At 29.3% G+C, this 25,099-nt stretch overlaps 2 protein-coding genes across 2 annotated transcripts; one reads left to right on the top strand and one right to left on the bottom strand.

Annotated features, from left to right (window-relative positions):
• The first annotated feature begins 98 nt into the window (after window positions 1-98).
• On the top strand, window positions 99-13,421 carry LOC106684864 (RNA-binding protein Ro60). The gene is made up of 11 exons (XM_014427171.3): window positions 99-239; window positions 2,524-2,717; window positions 4,604-4,778; window positions 5,343-5,495; window positions 6,401-6,548; window positions 7,182-7,245; window positions 7,817-8,031; window positions 8,135-8,243; window positions 9,294-9,557; window positions 10,479-10,630; window positions 12,391-13,421. Exons 2-11 carry the CDS (start codon window positions 2,541-2,543, stop codon window positions 12,524-12,526), a joined length of 1,593 nt encoding a protein of 530 aa, XP_014282657.1. The 5' UTR covers window positions 99-239; window positions 2,524-2,540; the 3' UTR covers window positions 12,527-13,421.
• Window positions 13,393-20,504, bottom strand: LOC106684866 (peptidyl-prolyl cis-trans isomerase NIMA-interacting 4). Its single transcript, XM_014427172.2, has 3 exons — window positions 20,308-20,504; window positions 15,167-15,286; window positions 13,393-13,581 (listed from the first exon to the last, which is right to left on the bottom strand). Exons 1-3 carry the CDS (start codon window positions 20,395-20,397, stop codon window positions 13,423-13,425), a joined length of 369 nt encoding a protein of 122 aa, XP_014282658.1. The 5' UTR covers window positions 20,398-20,504; the 3' UTR covers window positions 13,393-13,422.
• Between the last annotated feature and the right edge of the window lie 4,595 nt (window positions 20,505-25,099).

Here is a 25,099-nt window from a genome sequence, read left to right as displayed (position 1 = left end):
ATTTTCAATTTTTATTTAAAGTTTGTATTTTAATTTATTTATCAAAAGATGTTTATGACGAATGAATGAAAAAAAGTCATTATTTGAATTAAAATTAGATCTTTTAGATAATAGACTGCAGTATTGTAACAAGTAGAATTGTAAAACTGTAGCAGTGAATAAACGTAAAAAAATGTAGCTAGCTATCTTGGAGGAAGGAGCATAGGTAGCTGTCAGTCAGGTTACTAAACGCTGAAGAGGTAAGTACATTTATTTTTAATTATTAGTCATAATTTTTTGTTTGACGGAGATATTATTGAATGATATATTGTAGGTATAATTATAGATTCTTACAGTTTTATTTAAATACCATTCGCTAATAAGCTTTCGTGGTTTGTCATTTTAGTTAGGTTTGTTTATTACAAGTACTCTTTGTTATTTCTATTGATGTAAGGACTTAAAATCTTCTGCTGAATTATTTTGTGTAAATTAATATGTTATGTTCTTGGCTAAACCTTTTAGTATTTCTTAAGATCCTTTTCATTTCTGATTTTGGATTTTTTTTTGTAATTGTAGAGTTTAATTTTGCTATTGCTTGTAATTTATGTTTAATACACTCAGTTAGATAATACTTTTTTAAAAAGACAGCAGAGATCTTAAATTTTGGAAAATTTGAATCTTCTCGAACTTCACAATGTAGTATTTTTGTTTGATTTATTCTGGTTTTGAAATTCTCATTTCAAAGTGTACATACCAACAAAGGAAGAAAGTAGGAGCTTCTACAATGTTGATCCCTGAAAGTGACTTCTACATTTGCCCTAAATATTTTCTTTATTATTGTAGTAAATAGAAATGGACTTAAATTTATGTTTGAAGGCATTTGTTTGGTTCTATACTTTACTCAAGGAACAAGTCAAATTTTCTGCAAGGTAAATTTACTGCCTGAAGATAATTTGTAGGGTACTGGTTTCTTAGAAATACAATGCCAATAATTCATTTTTTTAGTTCATATGTCTAATTGTTACAGTTTAATGTTTTATGAAGCAATAATTCAATTCAATGTAGTTAGGTCGTTAGTCAGAACAAGTTGCTTCAGGACCTATTTACTTTTTCTAACTAGTTACTTTGTATAAAATATGTCCTATAGTGTTTTTGGAATACTTTGTGCTAAGTGAGTGAATCATTTAGTTATAAGTTTTCAATCTATGCCTATTCCTGTCTATGGACCATATGTCTATGTTCTAATATTTAAAAATATGTCTATGCAGAAATCTCTTTTTTTAATCGGAATATGCTCATATTGTATCCCAGTTAGGAAAGTGACTTCTCAAAAGCTTCTTTGTTAGTGAGAAGCAAAAAAGTGAAATCATTAACCATTATGATTGTCTGTGTGCTCATGAGCTAGAAGGCCTAGCTATGTTCATCTAATCCACTAGCTAGTTGGAAAAGCTATTCCCACTAGAACTACAGTTAAACTCCAAACAAAACATCTATCTCTTATTTTAGACAATGTTGGAAAACAATAGGAAAATGGCCACCCCAAAACCTCAATTTTGGAAAAGTGTAATTTATATTAGGTGCATGTTATATCATGAAAAAATGTGTACTATAAGTGAAGTAGAGAACATTCTAACTTACCAGGCATAAGTTATGATATTCTTTCTGTACATTAAAATTACAAGTGATTTTTTATTTTCACTTTTTTGTCTTTTATAAAGAGTATACTTTTTGGTTTCTTGGTGTAAATAAAGTTCTATTGATTTATTTTTGGATGATACTTCCTTTTTTAAATAAATCAAAATCTGATCAAAGTGAGAAAATATAACTTTCTTTTTAGACCTTTTATTACAGCTTGAGTGCTATCTGGTAATTTATAATGCACAAAGTAATAGATTATGTCTTACCTCAGTTTTTAGACTTGTTATTAGGTCCTTTTCAGGATATACCTAAGTTTTACTTACTTAAAATTACGTAATATACATGCTTGTGTATATTATGAAGACAGGCAAAAGTTAAAGAAGGTGATGCTGGTATAAGGTTTGGTTAACAAATAAATTTTTACATGTTAATTTTTTTCTTATATAAATCTTAAAACAGTAACAAAACCATTTTTTTTTTTTTGTGCGAAGATATGAATAAGGATATTAGGAATGTTTTAGGGAATCAAAGTGTAATCACTGTTTTAAGGCCTGTCTTTTGAAATCCTTAATGAGTAGTTCTGTAGGTAATTAAGTAGATAATTTTATTGTACTAGGGGTTGTAATGAGTGTACTAACTTGGATTGTGTTAATAAACAGTGATGAATGGTTTTACAATCTACATTCAGTTTCATTTAAAAAGTTCATCAGTTATTAATAGGTGACAACATATCACATAACAAATTTTCTATGTCTAAGTTTTAACTTTTAAACATTAAATTGTGAAGCAATAAGCTTTGGATTAAGCAAAAACTGATGAAAAAATGAAGCATTAAGTTTTTGCTTACTCCAAAGGTTATTGCTAAATTGTCTTTTCACTTTCTTATACTATATTGTCTTTTCACAGATATTCTATTGTATGAAATGGACATTTCACCAGAAATCCGACTAAAAAGATTTCTTCATATTACCTCTGAAACAAATGTTTATTCATCGGGATGTAGATCTTTTCAAAACTATTTTAAAACAGAATTGGTCCCTTCTTTAACAGAGTTGATTGATGATGGAAAAGAAGATTTTGTTCTGAATACAATCAAGACTGTAAGTTTTATTTTTGAAACATTTCAGTTAATTATAACTCATTGCTGTTTCTTTTCATGAGGTTTTTAGAATAAAAGCAGTAGAAATCCAATTTGGGGATGATCCGAGACTTTGAGTATTTCATTTAAAAAATTGATTTTTATTTACATAGACTTATTATTGATACTTTAGCAATGGGTTCATTACTTTATAATTGATTTAAAAAAACAAAAAACACTTAAGACATTTGAGAAAATTGATGAACAACAAGTTTAATATAATCAACAAGGGGTATCCTAAGTAGAAGACAACATTGATTCTCCAGTTCTGATCATTCATGTTATTTTCTACTATAGCATTATATCAAATTTCTTACTGACCGAGATAGATGGGCGAATGGAAAACTTATTTTATAAAAATAAAATAGAGTGGGTGTGATGTTGCCTGAGCATATAGGTATTGATTGCTTTTCTTTTTCTTGTATGTCACAAATCTGCAAAGTGTCCAGATATTTTGGCAAATGAAAATTGCATAGGTTTTTCATTATGACTTTCCCACCTTTTTTCCTCACTGGCCATCATTTTGATTAAATTCCACATTATACTTCTACAATACATATGGGTCACTATCTGAAGGTTCCCAGATTTCACTTCCGAAAATCACAATAATAAAAAGTCATAATTTTAAGCAGCAAAAATTTATATTGACTTAGTGTCATAGTACCTTCACTTTTTATGTAGTGGCCACGTTGGAGTACTTTTAATGAGGGTTTTAAAGAATGTTAAATTGCGAGAGCAAAGGTTGAATATTTTTGAGTGAGGAAGTGAAAATGTGCTTTTTGGAAATTGAAGAAAAATTGTTTTTCAAAACATGAAACAGTTTAATATTGATGTAAGAATAGAGTTATTCACTCCCTCATTATTGAAAATTTTGGGAAAAATGATGTATTGCATCTTCAAGGTTTTTTTTTTTTAAATTACTGTAATTCATTTTAACATAAAAAAGAGAATGGAAGCAAAAACTAATAATAAAAGTATAGCAAAAGAATTACTTTATAACTCTTGTTTTTTTAAGTAAGGAAGTGAAATAGTAATAGCCCATAGCACAGTGTGGATCGGACATGGTGGGGAAGTGAAAGAACTATCTTTGTTAATTTTTTATTTATATTTTTGAGATCAAATATAGCCTTCATAGTAGAACAAAAGGAGTCGAATAGTTGTTATTTTTTCCAATGACTGGCACTCATGTTAGAGGTAGAAAATGGACCAGACGTATGACTTACATATTTTCAGATTATGACCAATATACTATTTATGATAATATTACATGAAGAAGCCACATGTCTAAGGCTAGCTCTGCAAATATCATATTTCCATCCTGAACCTGATAGGTTCTCTTTGAACAAATTGCAAGTACTTATACTAGGTACTTCAGCCCAACATTAAAAAAAAATGTGATATTATTGGTTCTTTTTTTTTAATAAACATATTTTTATTACATAACTATAGAATGTACAATATTTACTATATTGTTTTGGGATACCTCCTTATACAATACAAATTTTCTGATACCAATTACACTTTACAAACTTCCCTATTTTGTATTTTGGTAAAACAAACTGAAGGAGAACAAAATATCATTGAATTAAAACAAAATATAAAACCTTTATTGGTTTAACATCAATAATATTTGAGAGATGATTATAAAATAAAGAAATTGTATACATAATTGTGTCTGTCTTGGAAAATTAATGTTATGCTTTCACAATACTTGGTTTAAATGAGTTTGGTAATTCATATATATATATATATATATTCTTTGTGAATAATCTAGCATCAAAAATATTAATTGCACTAGTTATTTTGTTTTATTAACATATTTACTATCCTTTTTACTCATTTTTGCAGATTAATGAAGAAAAATCATCATGTTATATTGAAGCTTCTTTGTATATTTTGTCAGAAATGGCCAAAAATGCTAAAATTCGTCAAAAAACTCTAGATGTGGCAAAGTTATTATGTAAAAACGCTGAATCTTTTATTATATTCATTAAACTATCAATCGAACCAAAACCAAGAGTTGGTGAGTGGTATTTGGTGTTAATTTTTATTCTTAAAACAAAATTATTAAATAAATTAAATTTTAGAAGCCATCATAACTCTTACTTTATCCATCATCTAAATTTTTAATTGTTATTTTATTTTTAAATAAAAATGATTTTTCCAAAATATTATTTTTAAAAAATAACAGATTCAGAGTGTGTTGTAACAGATATCTTTTTTAATGACTATTATTGGATATAATGGCTACAAATTTATCTTTATTTCTGGTCATTTTATTCTAGTTATTTGCTGAGTCTCTTTTGAAAAAGTTGTTTAAAAAATGTGCAAATTAGAATTTAAATTGCTTCATAATACGCTACTTGTTGTGGTTAAGTATTATTTAACAACTTTCTCTTACACTCTCTGAGAATCAACCTTAGTTTTTATGTGTAGTTAAAGTTTCATTTTATATAGTTTTGACAGCTTATCTATTCCAAATAAAGAAATATTGTCTTAAACAACATATCTCAGTATGAATTAGTTTTAACAAACTCTTCCGTTTATCAGATGAATCAATTGTAAACATTAATTTTCTGTTTACTAGGATTTGGCCGATCTTTCAGAAAATTTATTCAAGAGTGGTATTTATCCAAAGACTATCTTCCTTTAGCTGAAATAATTGGAGCGATGAATAGATACAGGGGATGGAGGCACAGTGATATTATTAAATTAGCACATATTAAGTGTGAGGACCCAGGTAATGCAGTAATTCATTTATTCAAGATCACTTAGCTATGGATTAACATTATTTTTCAAGCACATGCCAGTTTTTGTGTAAAATTTTTGTTAATATGTTTATTAAATTTAATAAATGAGCTGAAATATTTAAACTAATAAAAACAATTATTTTTAAACAAATGTTTATTTTTTTAAAATTTAATTAAATGCTTTAAAATCTTTTTCTTTGAATTTTTATAGTTGTTATTTTCAATTTTTATTTCTTCATTCTTGAGAACTAAACAATAATTGGTGAATCTAGTTGGTGAACCAGCCAAAATTGGTTTCCCTTATAAAATTATAAACCCATTATTCTCAAGTCTGGATAGAAATTGCAATTGTTTAAATTTTGGAAATTTGTCTAATATTCAATATGACATGAGTCAAGATTTCCCTCCATCATACATTTAGAAATAAAATAGGAATCCATTATATTCTTGGAAAAATAACTGAAGTAGTTTTTCTCCCTTCCCTCTCCCCCCCCTCAATATTAAAACATTTATTTTACTTAAACAAAATGTTGAATTTGGCTAATGAAAGATTTATGTTCAATTTTTTGCAGCATAAAGCTGACATTATTGTATTCTGTCTGATTCTAATTACTGGCTTATTTATTTTACCGATAAAGACAAAAAAAAAAAATGTATTCGAAATAAATTAGTTTTTGTTATACTTTAACTGTTAATAAAGGCTTGAATATTTTTTAATATGTTGATGCTCATACATAGATATAATTGTACACAGATATAATTTTAATAAGCTCATCAATTACAAGCTATCAAATACAAAAGAGATTATGAAAGCCATGGAAAACATGGTTTAAATTGATGAAACTTGTATATGAATAGAGAATTAAATAATTAATGGTTTTTATTTACATTACAGCCAAAGCAGCATCATTTAAGTTTGCTACATACGGAGCCGAGGAAATGAAAAAACAGTACGGCACAATTGAAGGATGCGAAAAAGTGGTTTCTTATTTATGTACTGTTGAAACCTATAGAAAAAAGAAAGACCCAACCGAAGTTGCTGAGTGAGTCTTGTCTTAATTAAGATTTCATTGTAAATTTTTATATTAGAATTTATTGACAAATATGGCTGATATTTTTGTTTTTATAAATTTTTTTTTGTTAATGCTTATTTAATTGTTCTACCTGTAGGTTGCTATACTTCTTCTTAAATGTTATCATGAACAGCTTTAACAATTGAGTTGATTATTTCCAAAAACCATCCAAATCAAATAATTTGAACTTTATTTGGGTTGAAATGTTGAAAATAAATTACTTAATTGAAGTATATTCAGTACAAAATGAAAGTAGCTACCACTTTTTAAGTTTTTGAGAAAACTAAAAATAAGTCTGAGAATTTTAAATTCTAAGTTTTGTGAAACGATTGTTTTTAATTAATGCTTCAAGAAGTTTGTCGGGGGGTGCGGTCAGCAAAGAACAACATAAATAAACAAAACCATATTTATTTATTTTATGCCGACGTTTTAAATTAATTTCCTCCATATCTGTCAACTTAATTGCTGCTTTTATAAGCCTTTCATCCTTTTCTGGTTGGGCCTCATATTTTCAGGATCATTTCTATGCTATTACAATTATTTTTGAATAATTTATTATTTTTACGTTTTATTTAATTCTATTAATTTTTTTTTTTTTTTTAGAAAAATTGAGTCCTATATGCTCGGAAAGGAACATATCAGTACAGCTTTACTGAATGATAAAAAGGTAGGTGATTAATAACTTACTTTTTAACTATACTTCAATAGTATTGAATTAATAATAAATATTTTTATTATGAATGAGTTTAGCAATGTTATTATAACAGTTATCATACTTGAAACTTTGTGATAATTGAAAAAGAATAAGTCAGGAATATTCTATAGTTAGTATATCCACTTCACAGAAGTAAAGATTTTTTGAAAAATTAAAATCACATGCCTAAAATTTATTCAGTTAAATTTTCCTACTGTCAAATAATTACAAATACAAATCAGTATTTTCAAGAAACATTTTACTGATTTTAGTGGATATCTTAACTTATGTTAGAATATTTCTAAATTAACAAATTGTCATGTGTATTGTTTGATTGTAAGCATTTCAAATCTCAGTGATTGAATTAACTTTTCATTCAATAAAATAATATGCCTTAAGATATATGTTAATTTACATAAAAATTGTTCTTGTAAGAATAATGTTTGTGAAATGCTAATGAAGTTGATCAGAAACTCTAACTCTGTTATTGTGGATTGCTGTCTTTAAGGTATTTATTAATTTGAAAATTAAATGTACATTTTAGGTCTGGTTGGCATTGTTAAGGCAAATGCCAGTCATTCAAGTGCTAGACCATATTCAATACATGAATAAGCGGAAGCTGTTCCGAGGAACTCGTTCGTGGGATGCTGTTTTTGTTGATACCTTAGTTGAAGCTCTTACCAGGCCTGGAGCCAAGAAAAATGATGTAACAGTTAATAAAGTGTTTAAAACATTAATTAATTATGAAAATGCTGCTCGGTAAGTGGGTTTTTATTATAAAGTTACCTAGAATCTTAAATTAATAAAAACAATACACGAGTCTTAGTCTTAAATTAATCATTGTATGTATTTTGTTTTCTAGTATCAAACTAGAGCTCGCTTCTAAACTGAAACAATTGAGTAAGAAACCGCCAGTGATATGCCCAGATGTAGTTCAAGCTCTGATTAAACTTATGGATATTATGTATGAGGTAAAAACCTTCAGTGTCTTTAATTTATAATTATATCTGTTATTATCAGACCTCAGTTTTTTTTCAGTAAAAAGCCGCAGAATATGTCATAATTTTCTCTAAAACAGTCTGTTTAATTAACAATGAAATAAGACTCAATATAAATATTTAAATATTAGGGCATTCAGTAGACTGTTACAGAAAGTCCTGAACGATGAAAGCGATTAGAAGAGAAATAAATAATTAAATGATAACAATTTGAATTTTTTTTTTCATAAACCGAGAAATCTAGTGTGGTCCGTGCATCACACAACTTTCACTAACTATAAAAATTCATATTTTAGCGTTTCTCAAGGTGGTAATAGTAAATATCAACTTTGTTCCAGCCAAGAATTTTAGTAAAAGTTAACAAACCGTGTTGATATGAATGCAATATGGCAGTTACAGCTTATTTTGACAGGAACTCCTGTCTCTATTTTTCCTTTTGTATTTATCCATTGTTTTATTATTGCAAACATTGAGAACTGCTCATTTCAAATAAGCAAAATTAAAGGTAGATTTTAAGCCCGGTCAGACTATTTTAATGAGGAAAACACCTATCTGGTGTTAAATAACACTTAATTTACTGAGTTTTATCAAAATTGTTCATCTTATTTAGTGAATCCAAAAAAAGTGTAAAATCTATTTTCTAAATTGACACTTTTGGTTGATAAATTTTAACTAAAAATTTGCTGTAACATCACAGACCCCATACATTCCATAAATTTGTAATTTCAGTTTCTTACGACTTCGTTTTTGAGATAGGCTGTTCACACACAGACCATTTTACAAGACTTGGTTATTTCAGTCCAGAGAACCTCAAAACGTTTATTTCTGTCAAATATTCGAATTCCAAGTTTTGCATGATTTCCTTTACCATATATTCCATTTATCGGTTAGTCAAAGTAGATTTGTTTAAATTATTTTATTTATTTTTCACTGACAAATATTTAATTTAAAACTAATTCTTTTAATAAGAATAAATACTTGATTGCTATGAAAAATCAAGATTTAATATTAGTTTTGTTTCAGAAAGTAAAACCGACTGGCAAAAAGTATTATATAGCTATTGAGTCTAGCCAAGATATGGATAAGAGACGTTGCCAGACATCCCGTTATACAATGCTAGTTGAAGCAGCTGCTTTAATAGCTCATTATTTTTATCGAACAGAAGAAAATGTAAAAATAGTTACATTTAATGACTCTGATATTAAACCTTTTCCCATTACTAGAGAGGCTACAGTGAAGCAAGTAATTGAAAATTTGAAAGCTGCAAATGGAAATGAAATTGCTAATGTAAGTGTTGAAAATTAATCTTTTCTTCATAAATTTCCTTAAGTATTAATTGCCCAACTAAGGCTAAGCCAAAAGGATGGTAATGTGTCTAGGGGTGTCACATGATCTGCCTATTAGTTGGTTTGTTACAATTTTCAAGATGGCTCATATTATTCACAGAGATCTCGTGATTCTATTGAAACAATTAAATTTTATGAAATTTAAATCTATCTAAAGCTTTTGAGTGAATTGCCTAACAGATTTTTCAGTTTGATGTTTCAAGTTACTCAGTAATATCTCATGAATGTTTTGAAACAATTTTAGTTCAAAATACTCAACAAATATTTTTATTATATTCCATAACCTTAAATTATTGAGTGCTCCTAGTGTGCGCAGTAGCATATATAGTCTGCACATTTTAACTATAGCGTATCCTTACTTCTCTATAGCTAATTTTTTTTGTTTTTGAGTAAAAACTGTTGATTTGAAAATATGGTAGTAAAAGTTTTGCATTTATTATTTTATAACTATATTAGTGACACTGAATTTGATTTGAGTTCAATGAAGATATTCAGATTTGTTTTTAACAATAAAAAAAACACTGACAATGGCAATAACTTGGTTTAAACCCCTATTTGTTCTAAGAGATGGGATGCTATTGTATAGCTCCTTCCTTGAACATATTAGTGGGGTTCTTAGTGTTATTGGATATAAGTTGGCATTACACTTTGTACCATAGGTCTGTGCATGTTAACTTACTGAAAGATTTAAAAAAAAACTTTTTTCTTTTTAATTAAATTATTTTTTATTTCTGCTTGTATATTGTGTATATAGAAAAAACTTGACAGTAAGATTATTATGCCCCCCTTTTTTTCTGAAACTTGATTCATCATTTACTTCTTTCCTTATAAATTAAAACTTATTTTTTGATTTTCTTAACAGAAGAAGGTGGATGGAAACATAGTTACTGAAGTGCAGGAAGAAATGACAAAAGAAGAGGAAGATTTTGATGTATGCATTATTGTAAAATCTATGTTAAGTGTCAACACTTTATCAGGTCATACCATAGGACAAGATAACAACAATAAAACACGGTAAATTAAATGAATTTTAAATATTATTATGAAAGTATGTCTAAAATCCTAATGAGCCTATTTTATTCATTATTGGTAATGTAAGTGCGGACTTGTTTTTTTATGTTTATACTTCCTCCAAATGTTAAATATATGTATATGTATAAACCTCTGTACCATAATAACCAATGAAGGGTCAGGAGTGCAGTACTTTTTAAGGAAGTACTATTACTAAACCAGTGGTAATACAAGGTGATTTGGTTAGAAGTTATGAATTTTGACAAATCAGGTATCAAAAGAAAGAGAATTTCATTCAGAAGAATTTGGATTCTTAAATTTTTACTGGAACTTTAATTAAAGTTATTTTTAAAAATGTGAGGTTTCAAAACTCCGACAGTAGTATCAAGTCAATGGATTGAAACAGGCATTAATGGGGTTTTAAAAATTTTGATGCGAACATCAGCACCCCGTTACACTCCTATGGAACATAACAGATCCTCTATTTTAGCGCCTAAAATTAACCATGGTAAAGAATGAAAGGGCCAACCTCATACAGTGTAAAAAAGGTTTTTTATATTATAAATGACAAAGTATCAAACTGAAAATGACTAGAGAAAACAAAATACGATATTAGGCCCTTGAAGATGGACCGTCCAAAATGTCAGCTAGTTGATGTACTAATGTCTAGGAAAACACATTATATTGTATAAGCAATAGTAGTCGTTGAACTTGATGAAATTGATTTAGGACCACTTTTATGCTGTTCTCCCATAATCCAGGTGCTGTAGTGAGAAAATATTCATTTGTTTACATACATTCTCATTTCACTTCTACATAATTTGGAAAAAATATATCATAAGCTGAGAGGTGATGGTATAGTGGAGGAAATTGTGAGATTTAACAATGTAATTAATGATTGATTTCAATTTTTTAAGAAACTCACCCATCTTCCCTGTGCTGTGCCAAGGCATAGTTTTTTAATAATTCCTTTTTATAAGCCCCTAATCCTAAGTCCTGATGTAAAATCCTTAAAAACATATCCATTGTAAACTCTAAATCCTGTATTTATTAATTATCCAGTTTACCTGGACGAACTAAATTACTTTTTTGCCAATTCTCTTCTCTTATCACACTTGTCTTCATATTCTATCCCATAAACCAATTTCAACCCCGAAAATTTCTTTTTCATAGACGTTTCCCCTGGAGACCTATTCTCGTCTGTCCTAAAATCCAGAATTAATGACTATGGTCCTGATGAAATTCTTAATATAATCAAACTATGCCTTCCTGTTTTCTATTACCCATTTATAATCCTTCCCTCCAGAATTCCATGTTTCCTACAGCTCGAAAAAATCCATAATCCATAATAAACCACCTTCCCCCCTCCCTTTAAATTTTAAATATAAATTTAAATCCATTATCAACTTTTCTCTTTAACTAGTGTATCTTATTTATTTATTTTTTTTTAATTTGGCACTGAAATATCAGATCACTCCAGGATCATTTTTAGATTACATAATTCCCCACCATTTTGTTTCAACAAATTGTGTAAAACATTTTGTTTCAAAAGTTCTCCATTGGTCAAATTTTGTTTGCTTGTTTATTATTAAAAAGTAAATAAATGGTACTAAACCACCTTTTGCAACAAACAAACCCCAATTTGAATGAATGATCTAAGTTAATAATTTCAACTTTTTAAATGATGTATTTAATTAATCTTGTTGTATTGATTGTTATGGATTTCTTAAAAAATCTGTTGACTCTATTTGACTTTTGTTTAGGTATGTTGTATGCAACCTTTGTGGTACATTTCCTAAGAATATAAGACCACCAGATCTTCCTAACTTACTTTTCTTATTTGGATTTGATGAGAAAATATGTGAAGTTATCTCATCATTTGCATCTGGAAGCTTTTGAACTTAAGAAGCCTTTCAAGTTTTTTTTTGTTTTTTTTTAACCCGCAGAATGCAAATACCAGGTGCCTATTCATCAGTTTTACTTTAATTTTGCATTTCATGAAAAGATATGCCATTCAGGGGATCTTAAACTGATTTTATTTTATATTAAGTATAAATAACTATTTTTTTTATGTTAGTTTATATTCATTGATATAAAAAATTTTTGTATTATTTATAATGTTTTCACAAGAAGAATCTAAATGCATATGTTGGTGTGTTTTTCCTTATTCATTAGATAATTGTGTTAATTATGTGTATTAATATTATTACATGACATTTATTTTTGATGAAAAAAAAAATTAACATTGTAACCAAAGCTTGAATGAATTAGAATGCTTAATTTAATTTCTATCTTCTTAATATTATTTTTTTATGTTATGATTTCATTGTTGTAATAACTAGTTAGTTTATATAATTTGTATTATTTAAAAACAAAAAATTATACATGTGTTCTAAAACATTCAACAGTTGCCATTACAAATAATTAAAAAAAATTAGTCTAAAAACATTATTCAATTATAAATATATGTTAAAGTCCATAGGAAATAAGTAATACAATGGGTGATATCAATATAAGATTAGGTTTATAAAACATATCTGCCAATAATTGAATAATTATTTGACTGTTACTGATACTGATACTGTGTTATATTCATAAATAGGGCATTACAGAAAGTTGAAAATAATAAAAATTAAAAAAAAAAAAAAAAAAAAAGAAGGAAGAAATAAAATAAAAACTGTTGTAAAAAAAAAAAAAAAAAAATGCATTATTTATATATTTGTATCACATGTTTTATTTCTGGACAAAGGGAGAAATAAAATAAGTTTCAAAATAAACAAAATTTTAATAAACATTTATTTTTTTCCTTCTACCATGATTATATGATAACCAAATTTAGTTTTAATTGGTGGATCTGTATATTGAGGACTACCTAGACTAGAAACTGGTAATGCAAATGCAGCATCCTGAAATGGACCAACCATCGAACCTCTCGTCATCCATCCAAGATCTCCCTACAATAATATTATAGATTATAATTCTTCGTACATACTTCTACAAAAAATTTCATACTTTCTGGATACTGATAAATATTACAACTAATTTGAAGTATTTGGTTATTTCAATTATATTGAGTAACTATCACATATATATAGTTTGATAATGTATTGTTTAAGTAAAATTTAACTATTTAATAATTAATAATTTTAAAATCTTAGTGATTTTTAAAACATACATAAGTGAAAATCGATGTGAAGTGACAAACTGATAGTTTTTTGTTGAAAAGTCATTTTAAAAAAAAAATAATACACAAATAAGCATTATTGAAACAAAAATGTGAAATTGGAAGGTTATATAATGTAAAATCTACATCTGAGAAAAGAATTATAAGTTAAAAAAGGCAAATTAATAAATAGGGACTACTTTTTTGTTCACAGTGCATGGTTTTGTCAGTCAGCCAGTGCAGATTTTTCAACTTAATGGGTAATTGGTGGGGAGCAAGTCATTTAGGGTAAAATGGGTTAATGTTTATGTAGAGCAATAGCATAGTTCCTGGAATTATTTTTTAAAAATTAATTCTGATAAACTATTTCTATTCTTTAAATTTTAGGTTGTTCTTTGATATCAAAACTACAGAACATAGGTGTACCTAGTATTTGGGGCCCATAACATGTTTATTTTAGGGGCTTTGGATGAATTTGTGGGTAACAGTGGCGGGCATTGGTCAGGTAAAACAGTTATTTTCAAGGCTCTGAGTGGGTGCTTTTGATATCCCAGTTTTCAATGGAAATACATGTTATAAGATTTACCAAGCCCAAATAAATAACTTAACTTCAAAAAATGGTTATTAATTATTAAAAACAATTTTGATTAAACTCACACCCATTTTCAATTTAATGGTCTTTAATATCTCCTAGATCTCAATCTACCGAAATAGTATGGTGGGTGGGAGGTTTAAATAGCAAATTTTCAAAATGGCTTTCCCTTAAGCACCTTTAATGTTATTTATATGAAATAAATGGTTTTAATAAAATATGGGTAAATATAAACTAAGAAAGTGAATGTATTTGATTATGAACTAAAGGAGTAATATTTTCTAGGAGTCGAAAACAAATTTCCATATAGAAGAGTAATAATATAGATGTATGAACTACCATTGGAAAGTTAGTGATATTAGAAAAAATGATTACTTAACTCACAAATTCGTAGAAAGTAATGAATGGTAAGTAACAACAAATTGAACATTAATAACTAAATTTATGAGTAAATCTTTTTTGAGTTGATATTATGATAATCAGTTTTGATTTTTGTAACAACCATTTTTTTTATTTATTGTATTATATAAATGGAAATAAATTGGTTAACCGGCAATTAATGCCAAAATTAGGTTTTAAGGAAGCGAGAAAAAACATCAAAATTTGGTCAATGTTTTGGAAAAGTAAAAATTGATAATTTTGGACTTATTAATGTTCAAAAAGTTATGATTTAAATACAGTAAGTATGATAAGCTTACAAGACAGAGTAAGTCTTCACATCTAGCAAAATAAAAATTTAAAGTAGTGCAATACATGCATTACACCAGTTTCTAAATATACTTACGCCTTGTCTTGCTTTGTCTTCACTATACTGAGCCGCAACTTCATTGAATTTCATCCCGGCTTTTAGCTTTTCAAGAGCTTCTAGACATTTAGACTGCTTTTCACATAGAATATGTCTAACCTAAAATAATGACATACCATTGTACATAATTTAAAAGAGAAATGAAGAAGGTATGAAATAATTTAATCACCAAATCAACATTTAATCAGTGGAAAGCAAAAGTTCATTTAGGATTATAGACTGATAAGATGGGTGAAGGAATAGTCTGTTTCAAAATTTGACAAAGTGAAGCCAAGGGCCACTATGGCCTATAATGATGGAACATTAGTTGAAGGCCAAATTCTTAAGAAAACTTGAAAATAAGTAAATTGTTATAACATCAACTAGTATAACTAAAATAAACACTGATGGATTTGGGATAAGAAGAGGACGTTATACATCCCTTGTAACATCCAAAAAGCTGTAAAAGAAACCTACATTATTGCAGAGAAACATAATTCAATAGAATATGCTTCTATTAACATTTTACAATTTAACAATTACACTAATAACAGCTGCAATGTTGTATTCCATCTTAATTTTTTTTTTACATTCTTTACAATTATCATAAATTTTCTCCTCTCTCCCTCAAGAGCACAAAATCGGACTCTGATCTAGAAATTTTAGACTTAGAATGAGAATCTCCGTGTTAATTTACCCTCTAACATCTTAAATCTTAAAGCACCCTCTAAACCAGTAACTTGTTCTCTGACAACCATGGTAAATATTATCTTTGGCAGGATAACATTTAGTCTGTACACCCGTAGCATAATCAATTCTTTCGAAAATAAACTTAATTTGGAACTGAAATTCTTACATTATACTTTGAACCATACCGTTCAATAGCAGATGATTTATATGAGACGGAACACTCAATTATTTTAGCAGTACCTACATCAGCTGCTATATATGGTCACAAGATCTTTTGGATGTTAAAGAAAAATCTGTTCGCATGAATCTATATCAACATCCAAATAAACTGGTCTAAACTTCTTTCATGAACAGAATTACCACCAAATTTACATTGCCTGAGCCTCGAAATAAATTCTACTATGGATTAGTTCCCTTTTCTGATACATTCTTCAAATTTCACTCTCTCCACCAAATGACCTGGTGTTGGTTGAAAATGGTTATTTAAAAAATCTAAAATGCCTTCTAAGGTCTCAACAAAGATTTGTGAAAAAAATTGATTGTTCAATAATTTTAAAGTTTTGTTGACCAAAGATATTAATAATAAATTTCTCTTAACCTTAATCATTTGTAAATGCTTCTGAAAGTCTGTGAATTTCCAGTTTTAATTTTAAAAAATTTCCAGGTAAACGTACCAAATCTTCAGCTTAATAATTACTTGGAAAAGTAAACTGACTCAGCTTCCTCTCTATAACTTGTAAGATTAGATCGTTTTTATTCAATTTCATCCTCGTTGTAATAACTTAATATTATCGTACAATTTGCTTGAATATATCTATAAAAATACTATTTCATTTTAGAGACACACTAAACTGAAGCTGACTTAATTTACCTCAATACAATGATAACTATTCTATTGAATAGAGATGTTAACAGTATTATGTAAGCACTAATATCCAGTAATAGTAACTCTCAAAGAAAACAAGAATTTTACCTTAAACATAATTATACTAAAAATAAACATATTTAAACCCTAGAAAAAAATCTGGCTAAGATGATGAGGTAATAGAACACCTAATATGTGGGAATAACAAACTGATCCTTGGCCAAAATAAAAATTAGGACTTGTTACAAAGTAAGTACCAAAATTATAGAGATTTGATTTATCCCTAAAATTGAGAGTGGTCTATAGAACGAGTTCATAAATGGAACAATTTAAATGATTTACAAAAAACCAGGGCTTTCTTTCAAATTTATATTGCATACTTTTAACTTAATTTATTCATTTACAATTACAGATCAATACCCTTGGGGCAGCCATGGGCATAGCAGGAATCATTTATTTTATTTACACAAACAGTAATCTTACTATCCCTTATTCATCATCGTGCCTGGCAATTAGATGAAAGCAGTGAGATGCAGCACAAAATTAGGTCAGATTTAGGGAGGTTACTAAAGAGCCACATAAGCCTCTGATGAAACATGAAAATAACAAATTTCCTAAAAGTGGATAATAACTAAAATTTCCGCCAACTTTCCCCTTTTTGAAATAAAATGAAATGAAAAATAGTTTATTATTCTGGGACTAGGTCCCTTTAGATCAATTATAAGGTAATTTTAATTTTGAAATAACATATATTGGCCAAAGACAATGAAGCCGTACTTAATTAAAATTGTATATAAATTGTTTTAGAAACAGAGAAAATAAATATTAAAAAACTAACAAACTAAATACATAAAAAACAAAAGTAGTTAAAAATTATCTGTACTATTATAATATTGTATTAAATTGGTGAAGTAAAAGGTAGTTAAATAGAAGAGTTTTAAATGAGGGGGTTGGTACATGAGGTATGTTAGAGGGAATGTAGTTCCAGTGAAAGGCAGCTTGGATAGAAAATGATTTATCAAATGCAGCAGTTTGCTGAGGTGGAGGAAAGATGTCAGATAAATGGGACCAGGTAATACAGTATTAAACTGAGAATTTAAATTGTATATTTTCTAGGATATAGGAGGAGCGCTGAGTACTTATTACTTGGAATAGGAAGGAAGCTAGAAAATAGTGACATCGGATGGATGGATAGAGCAACTTCAGCTCGGTGTAATACTGGATTATGTGCACATCTCTGGTGCTCCCAAGTTTGAACAAAAATGACACCAAAATTTTTGACTGACGGATGAAATGAGAGAGGGGTATTGTTTAGGATAAGGTTGGGAGGTACTGGGATAGATTTAAGGAGAGGGAGATCTAATTATGATAGCTTTAGTCTTTTCAGCATTTAACATAAGTTTATTGTTTGTAGCCCAAGTGCTTATACTATTGATGTCTTCTTCTAGTTTAAGAATGCCATTTGAGGCATCATGAGGATAGAAGGAAAGGTAGATTTGTAAGTCGTCTGCAAATAGATGATACTGAGAATGCTGGATGGCAAGCAGAAGGCCATTGATAAAGATGGAGAAAAGAGTAGGTGATAGAGAGGAATCTTGAAGTACACCTCTAGAAAGAGGTAGGGAGCTAGAGAAATAACAACATATTGGGAACAACCAGTAAGGAAGGGTTGAAACCATTGAAGAGCACTAAATGAGAAAGAGAGACAGTGAAGTTAAGAAAGGAGGATGTTATGGTCGATGGAATCAAAGACTTTGGAAAAATCAAGGAGAATAAGGATGGTGAGTTTCTACTGGTCTATGGCTGTGTAAAGGTCTTGAGAGATTTTAATAAGAGCAGACTGGAGTAGCCTGGCCGGAAACCAGACTGAAGGTGGTTCAAAAGTTTATGTACTCGAGAAACTGGGATAGTTGGGATTGAACCATAAGGTTTGATAATAGGGTTTGATAATCATTCAGGGTTTCTGGATTTGAGGTTTTATTCAATGGATAGACTAGTTCGGTTTTCGAGGCAGACGGATAGGTGAAACTTTGTAGGGAGAAGTTATAGATGTGATAGAGGATAGGAAGAATAGAATATAATGAGGCTTTAATAAATTTAACTGGGATATTATCGGGCTCATAGTCATTGGTATGTGATTTCTGAATGGAGTTAAGGATATGATCTGGGCCCTGTTTCATAATAAAGTACAAACTAATACTATTAATCTTGTAGTTTGTATTTGGTACAATTTCATTAACCTATACAATTCTGCCAAATAATTTTTAACTTTTAAACTCGTACAGTATCACTAATAGACGTCCCTACCATAAAACATAATGTATTAGTGCTTGCACTAAAGAGTTTGAGTACTTGTACTTATGGACTAATACTATTGACTTTCATTATGAAACAGGTCCCAGGTGTAAAATGGAAGAAGAAGATGTGGTTGGAATTAAAGAAGTAATTACTACGGGCCAGTGGTGGTTGAACTGTTGAAGAGTAGGAGACAAAATGAGAGTTGAGGTCATCGGCAGGAATAATAGAAGATGGAGTATGAGAAGGTTTACTCTTAAGCTAGGGGTCAGAAAACCAGGTCTGATGGGTATGATTGTAAGGAACTACCTAGAGGTTGAGGAAGCAGAGGAGGTTTAGGAGGTAAGCCTGGTCAGAGTTAGTGGACAAAAGGTTCTTGTTGAAATCTCCAGATAAAATTATATTAAAATAGAAAGGTATTAGATTGTTAAGTGAGGTCTTAAATATCTCATCAAAGGGTACCTTAGGAGGGTGATAGATAACACCAAAGAGTAAGGTAAGGTAAATGAAATGATGGAAATCTCAACAAAAAGATATTGGGGTGAGGGGAATTGGAAGGTAGTGAGCTTAGGATAATTTTGGATTTCAGACTGTCATGGATAAAGAGACCTACACTGCCACTAGTTCAGTCAGTCTACTCTGTAATGACGGAGCAGGGTATAGTTTGGTAACAAGTACACTTGTTAAGATGAGATGGAGGGTTTCAGATAGCGATCAGGTGATAGATGTAGAGGAAAAAATCAGGGAATTTATCAAAATGGTCTAAGAGTGACTCTGTGTTGACATGACAGGTTATAAGGATATCAGTGATGGGAGAAAAAAGGATGGAATAGTTAACAGAAAGGATGGGTTAACAATAATAGGATCATTAAACCACACATAAATATAAAAATATAAGGCTACATGTAAAATAGAAATTAACAAATTAATACTTCATAATACAAACAAAAATTCAATAAATAGGTTAATAAAAACTAGCTGATAACTGAAAAGATTGGAAAATAAAAATACCAATCTTTCTGGGCCGAAACGTCAGCACAATAAAATAAGTTTTACCTATCTATGTTTTATAATTTACTGATAAAACCCTCAACCATCTTCTCACAATAACTCAACAACCAACAGCAAATTAAATTTAATTGTGTTAAATGGATTAAGTAAAATAACATTCTGAAGTTGTCTGTATAAAACTTCTACAGATGATTTCAAAGTTCAATCTCTGGTTAGTTACTTTTTTTTTTTTTTTTTTTTTTAATATTTCAATTAAATTCTTAAGGAATTAATTCAGTACCTTGACTGCACTGCCACCTTTTTTGTCTTTTCCAGCTTCTTTTGATTGTTCTTCTTTACCTTTAGAACTACCTCCTTTTTTTGGAGGCATTATATTTGTAATAACTCAGAAAAAATAACAGTAAAATTCATCCAATACTTATAAAAATAAAGTCCACTTTTCCTGGTGGATAGGTAGGTTACAAACGTAAATTAAGGTTCTATCAACAATACAAAGCCACAAAGAGGTAGAAAGAAAGAGGAAGATCATAATTAGTTTTATATTAAAATAACAAAAATGACTAAAGCTTACACCATAAAAAATTAAGAGGAAACGAGAATGTTAGTTGTAATTCATGACTGTAATGAAGCATAAATTACTTAAAATTAATATTACAATGACTTTTTCTCGAAAAATTATTTTAAGCCACTGCTTCAGTCAATGGATTTCTATTTATACGCCACATTAAAAAATATATATATATTTCCGATTACGATATCATTAATAAAATAAAGAAGAAATGTTTGGACCGTAAAATTACATTGAGGATAAATGGGAAAATAAACAGTTTTTAGAACTGAACAATAAAATTTTATGATTTCCGAATACATTAGGTGTATTCTCGAAGGAGGGGGATAATAACATAATCTTAACTAATCTCGATCGGGGGTAATTAGGGTAATCTCGAAATTTTTGTTCCTCAGTTTTATATTTTATATAAAACAATATATTTTTTCTTATTTAGCTGGTGTTTTTATTTGTCGGTGACTTATTTTATTTATTTTTGACGTAACTATTATCGCTGCTTAGTTTGAATTGTGGCTCATCTGACCATAAAAATATTACTTTATCCTATAGATTATATCGTAGACTGTGGTTACTTTGTGACAACACTACTAGCTTAGGGACAGTTTATAGAGAAACCACAGTAAAGAAAGAAACCTCTGTCTAAAGTAATATCTTAGGAACACGTCCATTCAAAAATTAAAACAAAACTTTTTTTTTCATCAGTTGTGTCACTATTGAAGAAAAGCTGTAATTTGCTCATTAAACTTCAAATTAAAGTAAAATAAAATCCCCAATTCCTTTACATAATCTGACCTAACCAGAACAATACCACTGCTACTGTACGAAAAATCGTATGCAGTTTTCCCCATAAAAACAAATACTAATATGTTAAGAGAAATTTAGCTCTAAATAATTATTTATGTAAGTAGTTACTACTTTATTTTTCATAAAGCTATGTTGTTCAGGGAAAATAATGTTGGCGATGTTGCTGTTTTGTTTGAATAGTGGCATATATGACAAAAAAATATATATATTAATAATAAATATTTTATTTTCTATTTGATATATTCTATAGATTTTACCATAGACCACCAGCTTTTGGACAGTATAGAGGAACTGCAGTAGAAAAAGAAATCCCTTTCTACGGTAATATCTTTGGGACACATCCTTTTCAAAATAAAACCAAAACTATTTTTTTTTGTCAAATGTGCCACTGAAGGGCAATGCAGGGAAATAAATCGTTATAAACAAGAGATTCAAACAACGTAGCGACTGGATAAATAATATTTATTGGTCTATAACTTTTAATCTTGAAATATGAATATTCATTATAAATTACCTATGCATTGGGAATATGCAAGTATTGTGTTCATGCGGGAAATTAAAAAAAAAGAAAGTAATCATCAATTGAAAATTTTCATTAGCGTTTTAGGATTCCGCATCTGTCTGTAGTAAAATTTGTGTTCGAGCATAATCGAGCCCGATTTTGATGAAATTTTCGGGGGTTGTGTTGGTTTGTCCCTAGTTTATCTCATCAGTATGAGCTGTAAGATTCCGTCAAATGCTTACGTAATTGACGCTTTAGTTACTTGTAAACATATTTTTCACAACACACCTATATTTCGGGGGTGTATATAAAAATGGCTAAGGAAAAAAGCTGGTCTGGTTGAAGAAATCGAAATTAGATGTACCAAATCCAAGTACATGGTTGTATCTAAAAGTGGTACTAGGGAATAAGGTAATGTGATTTGTAGAGGCTTGAATGTGGAACAGGTTGAAATGTACCAATATCTTGGAGTCAAAATTACTAATGATAGGTGGTTGGATTCTGAGATAAACCAGCGCATAGGGAAAGCAACACGTGTACCACCTTCTCGTAACGTACGGACCAATACGTATACTACGTACTACTGCGCTAACCTATGCAGCTGAAAGTTGGCCTAATATTAAAAAATTCCAGTCATTTACAAGACAAAGATATGAGATTTTTGAATGAAGCTCTAGATAAAACTAGATTTGACCGAATGAGAAATAGAAAAATTAGAGGGGAAACAGGGCAGGAACTGCTTATAGAAAATATACGTAGAAAAAAATTGAAGTGGTTCGGCCATGTGTAAAAAGTGCCGGTCAATAGATTCCCAAAAAGTGTTTGGGAAGTAAAGACTAAGGAAAAAAGTAACAGACGGACGACCGAGGAATAAGTGGAAGAAAATCATATTAGATCTGGCAATAAACAGAGGAATTAGTCTTTGAGAAGTGAATAAGTTGGCAACGGACAGAGAGGTATTTAAGAAATGGATCCATGCTGCCTTGACACCGTGATATGTGGGTTAGTTAAAGAATAAGAAATGTATTGAGAAAATACCCCGTTTCGTCCTCAGGAGCTCGCGGAAATTCGTCTAGTAATCATATTTCGTCAATGGACAAATGAAATGCTTGTTTTGTATCCTTTCTGAAATTTTATCAATACAATTTGTTAGCGAAATTGTGCGGTAACTGGTTACATCAATTTTTGGTTTACCTTTTTTTTTTCCTTCAACCGCTCCATTTTCTTGTTAGGAAGATTAAGGATTTTATCTAAGCAATCAGCAGGTAGACGTTTCATTATTTCTTAAGTTAATTAGTTTTTAAAATGTTAAATCCAAATAGTAATTGATATATCAGCACTTCTTGGTTGAAGATAAAGATTCACCCGTGCCAGTAGCTCCATGCGTACTTATTCAAGAAGAACTTAGCGAACTCATTTGCTATTATTTCCTTCTTACAGGTGATACGTCTTCCAACAGACTTTGAAGGGTCATAATCCTTTGGAAGATCCTGTTAAGCTTTTTGAATCTTTCTTATAGTATCTCTACAGTCAGCATTGAATCATCGGGATAGATGTAGCTAGCATGTCTTATATTTACTGTCTTCTTCTATTACTACAAGAGCCCAAGAGGAAAAGAAAGAAAGTTATTTCACACCAATTTTCGAATTCATTAATGTAAACTACATACATTTGGGAGTCAAAATTGACGAGTCTGCCAATCCAGTGCAGGGGAGTTCAAAAATGGCGGCCGTCCCAAACCGTAACAAAAACACAAAAAATGCAATTATATCATACCTCTTGATTTTGACTTATATAAAACTAGGGTTAGTATTGACACAAAAGAAACCTGTCTGCCAAGCTAATTCAGACTCATTCCAAAATTAAACTTTAAGAACTCAAAAATGCAATTATTTCATACCTCTTAGGTTTTGACTCATATGAAACTAGGGTTAGTACTGACACAAAAGAAACCTGTCTGCAAAGCTAGTGCTGAGCCGCGCGTTATGTAGACGCGTTCCAAAATTCAAATTCGGAAATTCGAAATTCGAATTTTTTTCGGTTAGTTGTTTATATCTTCTTTTCCCATCTGAAATTTCTTTACTTAAGTCGGTACTGACACGAAAGAAACCTGTTTTCCAAGCTTGTGCTATTGAGATACAAAATTAACTTTCAAAAATTGTATTATATTCGGCATGATATTTCTAGCCTGTTTCATCATATTAATACGCATATGAAATTAGAATTATTTGAAACTGACAAACAGAAAAAACATTAACAAAAAATAACAGTCAAATATATCAATACTCATTTAAGTCTTTGGTAAATATGTAAAAGTCGTTTCTAACTTCTTTTATTCTTTTTGTTTAACTAAAAATTACGCTGATGCAGGTAGTTTTGAATCCTCTTTAGACTCATCATACTCGTTATCCGAAGGCGACTTCTGCTCATCTTTTCCAACATCCTCATGTTCGTTCCCTTTATTATTAGCTAAAATATCTAAGTGTATCAGGAATATATTTCCCATAATCCCAGATTTGATTGTAAATGTCCTCTTCTCATATCAAAATTTCCATCCGATAATTTCTGCTAACAAAAAAGGGGGATAACGAGTGGTAAAAATTACTCAACATTCTGCAATGTTTGGACGAATTGGTGTATTTTTATTTTTTCTAAAGGAACCCACTTGAAAGGAGGGATTGAAGATGCTTCCATGCCATTCATTTTTATAATTTACTGACATAAAATTTCTTCAAAATCTTAGGCCTAATAAAAAAAAAAATTAATTACGTTTCATTTCATTTATATTTGTACATCTCTTTCTCCTACATATGGAAAATCTAATAGTTCCTAAGATATAGCCGTCATAAGCAAAAATAGTGTGAATTTATTTTGCTAATATTCTGAAAACTACTACTCCTATGAAAAAAACTAATTAGAATATTTTTTGTAGTGTTTATATTTATCTAGCTTCAATTGGTTTCCTAACAACGATTTATTTATATGACAAAAGAAGAGTTTAAAAAGTATATGTTGATAAATATTGATATTTGAAAAACTTTTTATAAAACTGTTCTTTTGTTATTTAATAAATCGTTCAATAAAATTTAATTTTACTTACTTTTTATTCTTATAATTGTTCTACTAATAATGAAGTTTGTTAGTAAAGTAACTCTCATGTATAAGAGCAAAAGTAACTATCATGTATAAGAGCAAAAG

Source organism: Halyomorpha halys, unplaced genomic scaffold, assembly GCF_000696795.3.
Source record: "Halyomorpha halys isolate HHAL.00 unplaced genomic scaffold, Hhal_1.1 Scaffold624.1, whole genome shotgun sequence".
NCBI classification, from domain to species: domain Eukaryota; kingdom Metazoa; phylum Arthropoda; class Insecta; order Hemiptera; family Pentatomidae; genus Halyomorpha; species Halyomorpha halys.
Note: the sequence above shows the minus strand (reverse complement) of the source record. Positions and strands in the feature narration are given on the sequence as shown.

Coding starts and splice junctions, on each gene's coding strand:
- LOC106684864 (XM_014427171.3), top strand. CDS start 2,541: ATGGACATTTCACCAGAAATCCGACTAAAAAGATTTCTTCATATTACC. Junction 5,496..6,400: donor TATTAAGTGTGAGGACCCAG/GTAATGCAGTAA, acceptor TTTACATTACAG/CCAAAGCAGCATCATTTAAG. Junction 6,549..7,181: donor GACCCAACCGAAGTTGCTGA/GTGAGTCTTGTC, acceptor TTTTTTTTTTAG/AAAAATTGAGTCCTATATGC.
- LOC106684866 (XM_014427172.2), bottom strand. CDS start 20,397: ATGCCTCCAAAAAAAGGAGGTAGTTCTAAAGGTAAAGAAGAACAATCA. Junction 15,287..20,307: donor AAGGTGGCAGTGCAGTCAAG/GTACTGAATTAA, acceptor TCATTATTTTAG/GTTAGACATATTCTATGTGA. Junction 13,582..15,166: donor AAGACAAAGCAAGACAAGGC/GTAAGTATATTT, acceptor ATATTATTGTAG/GGAGATCTTGGATGGATGAC.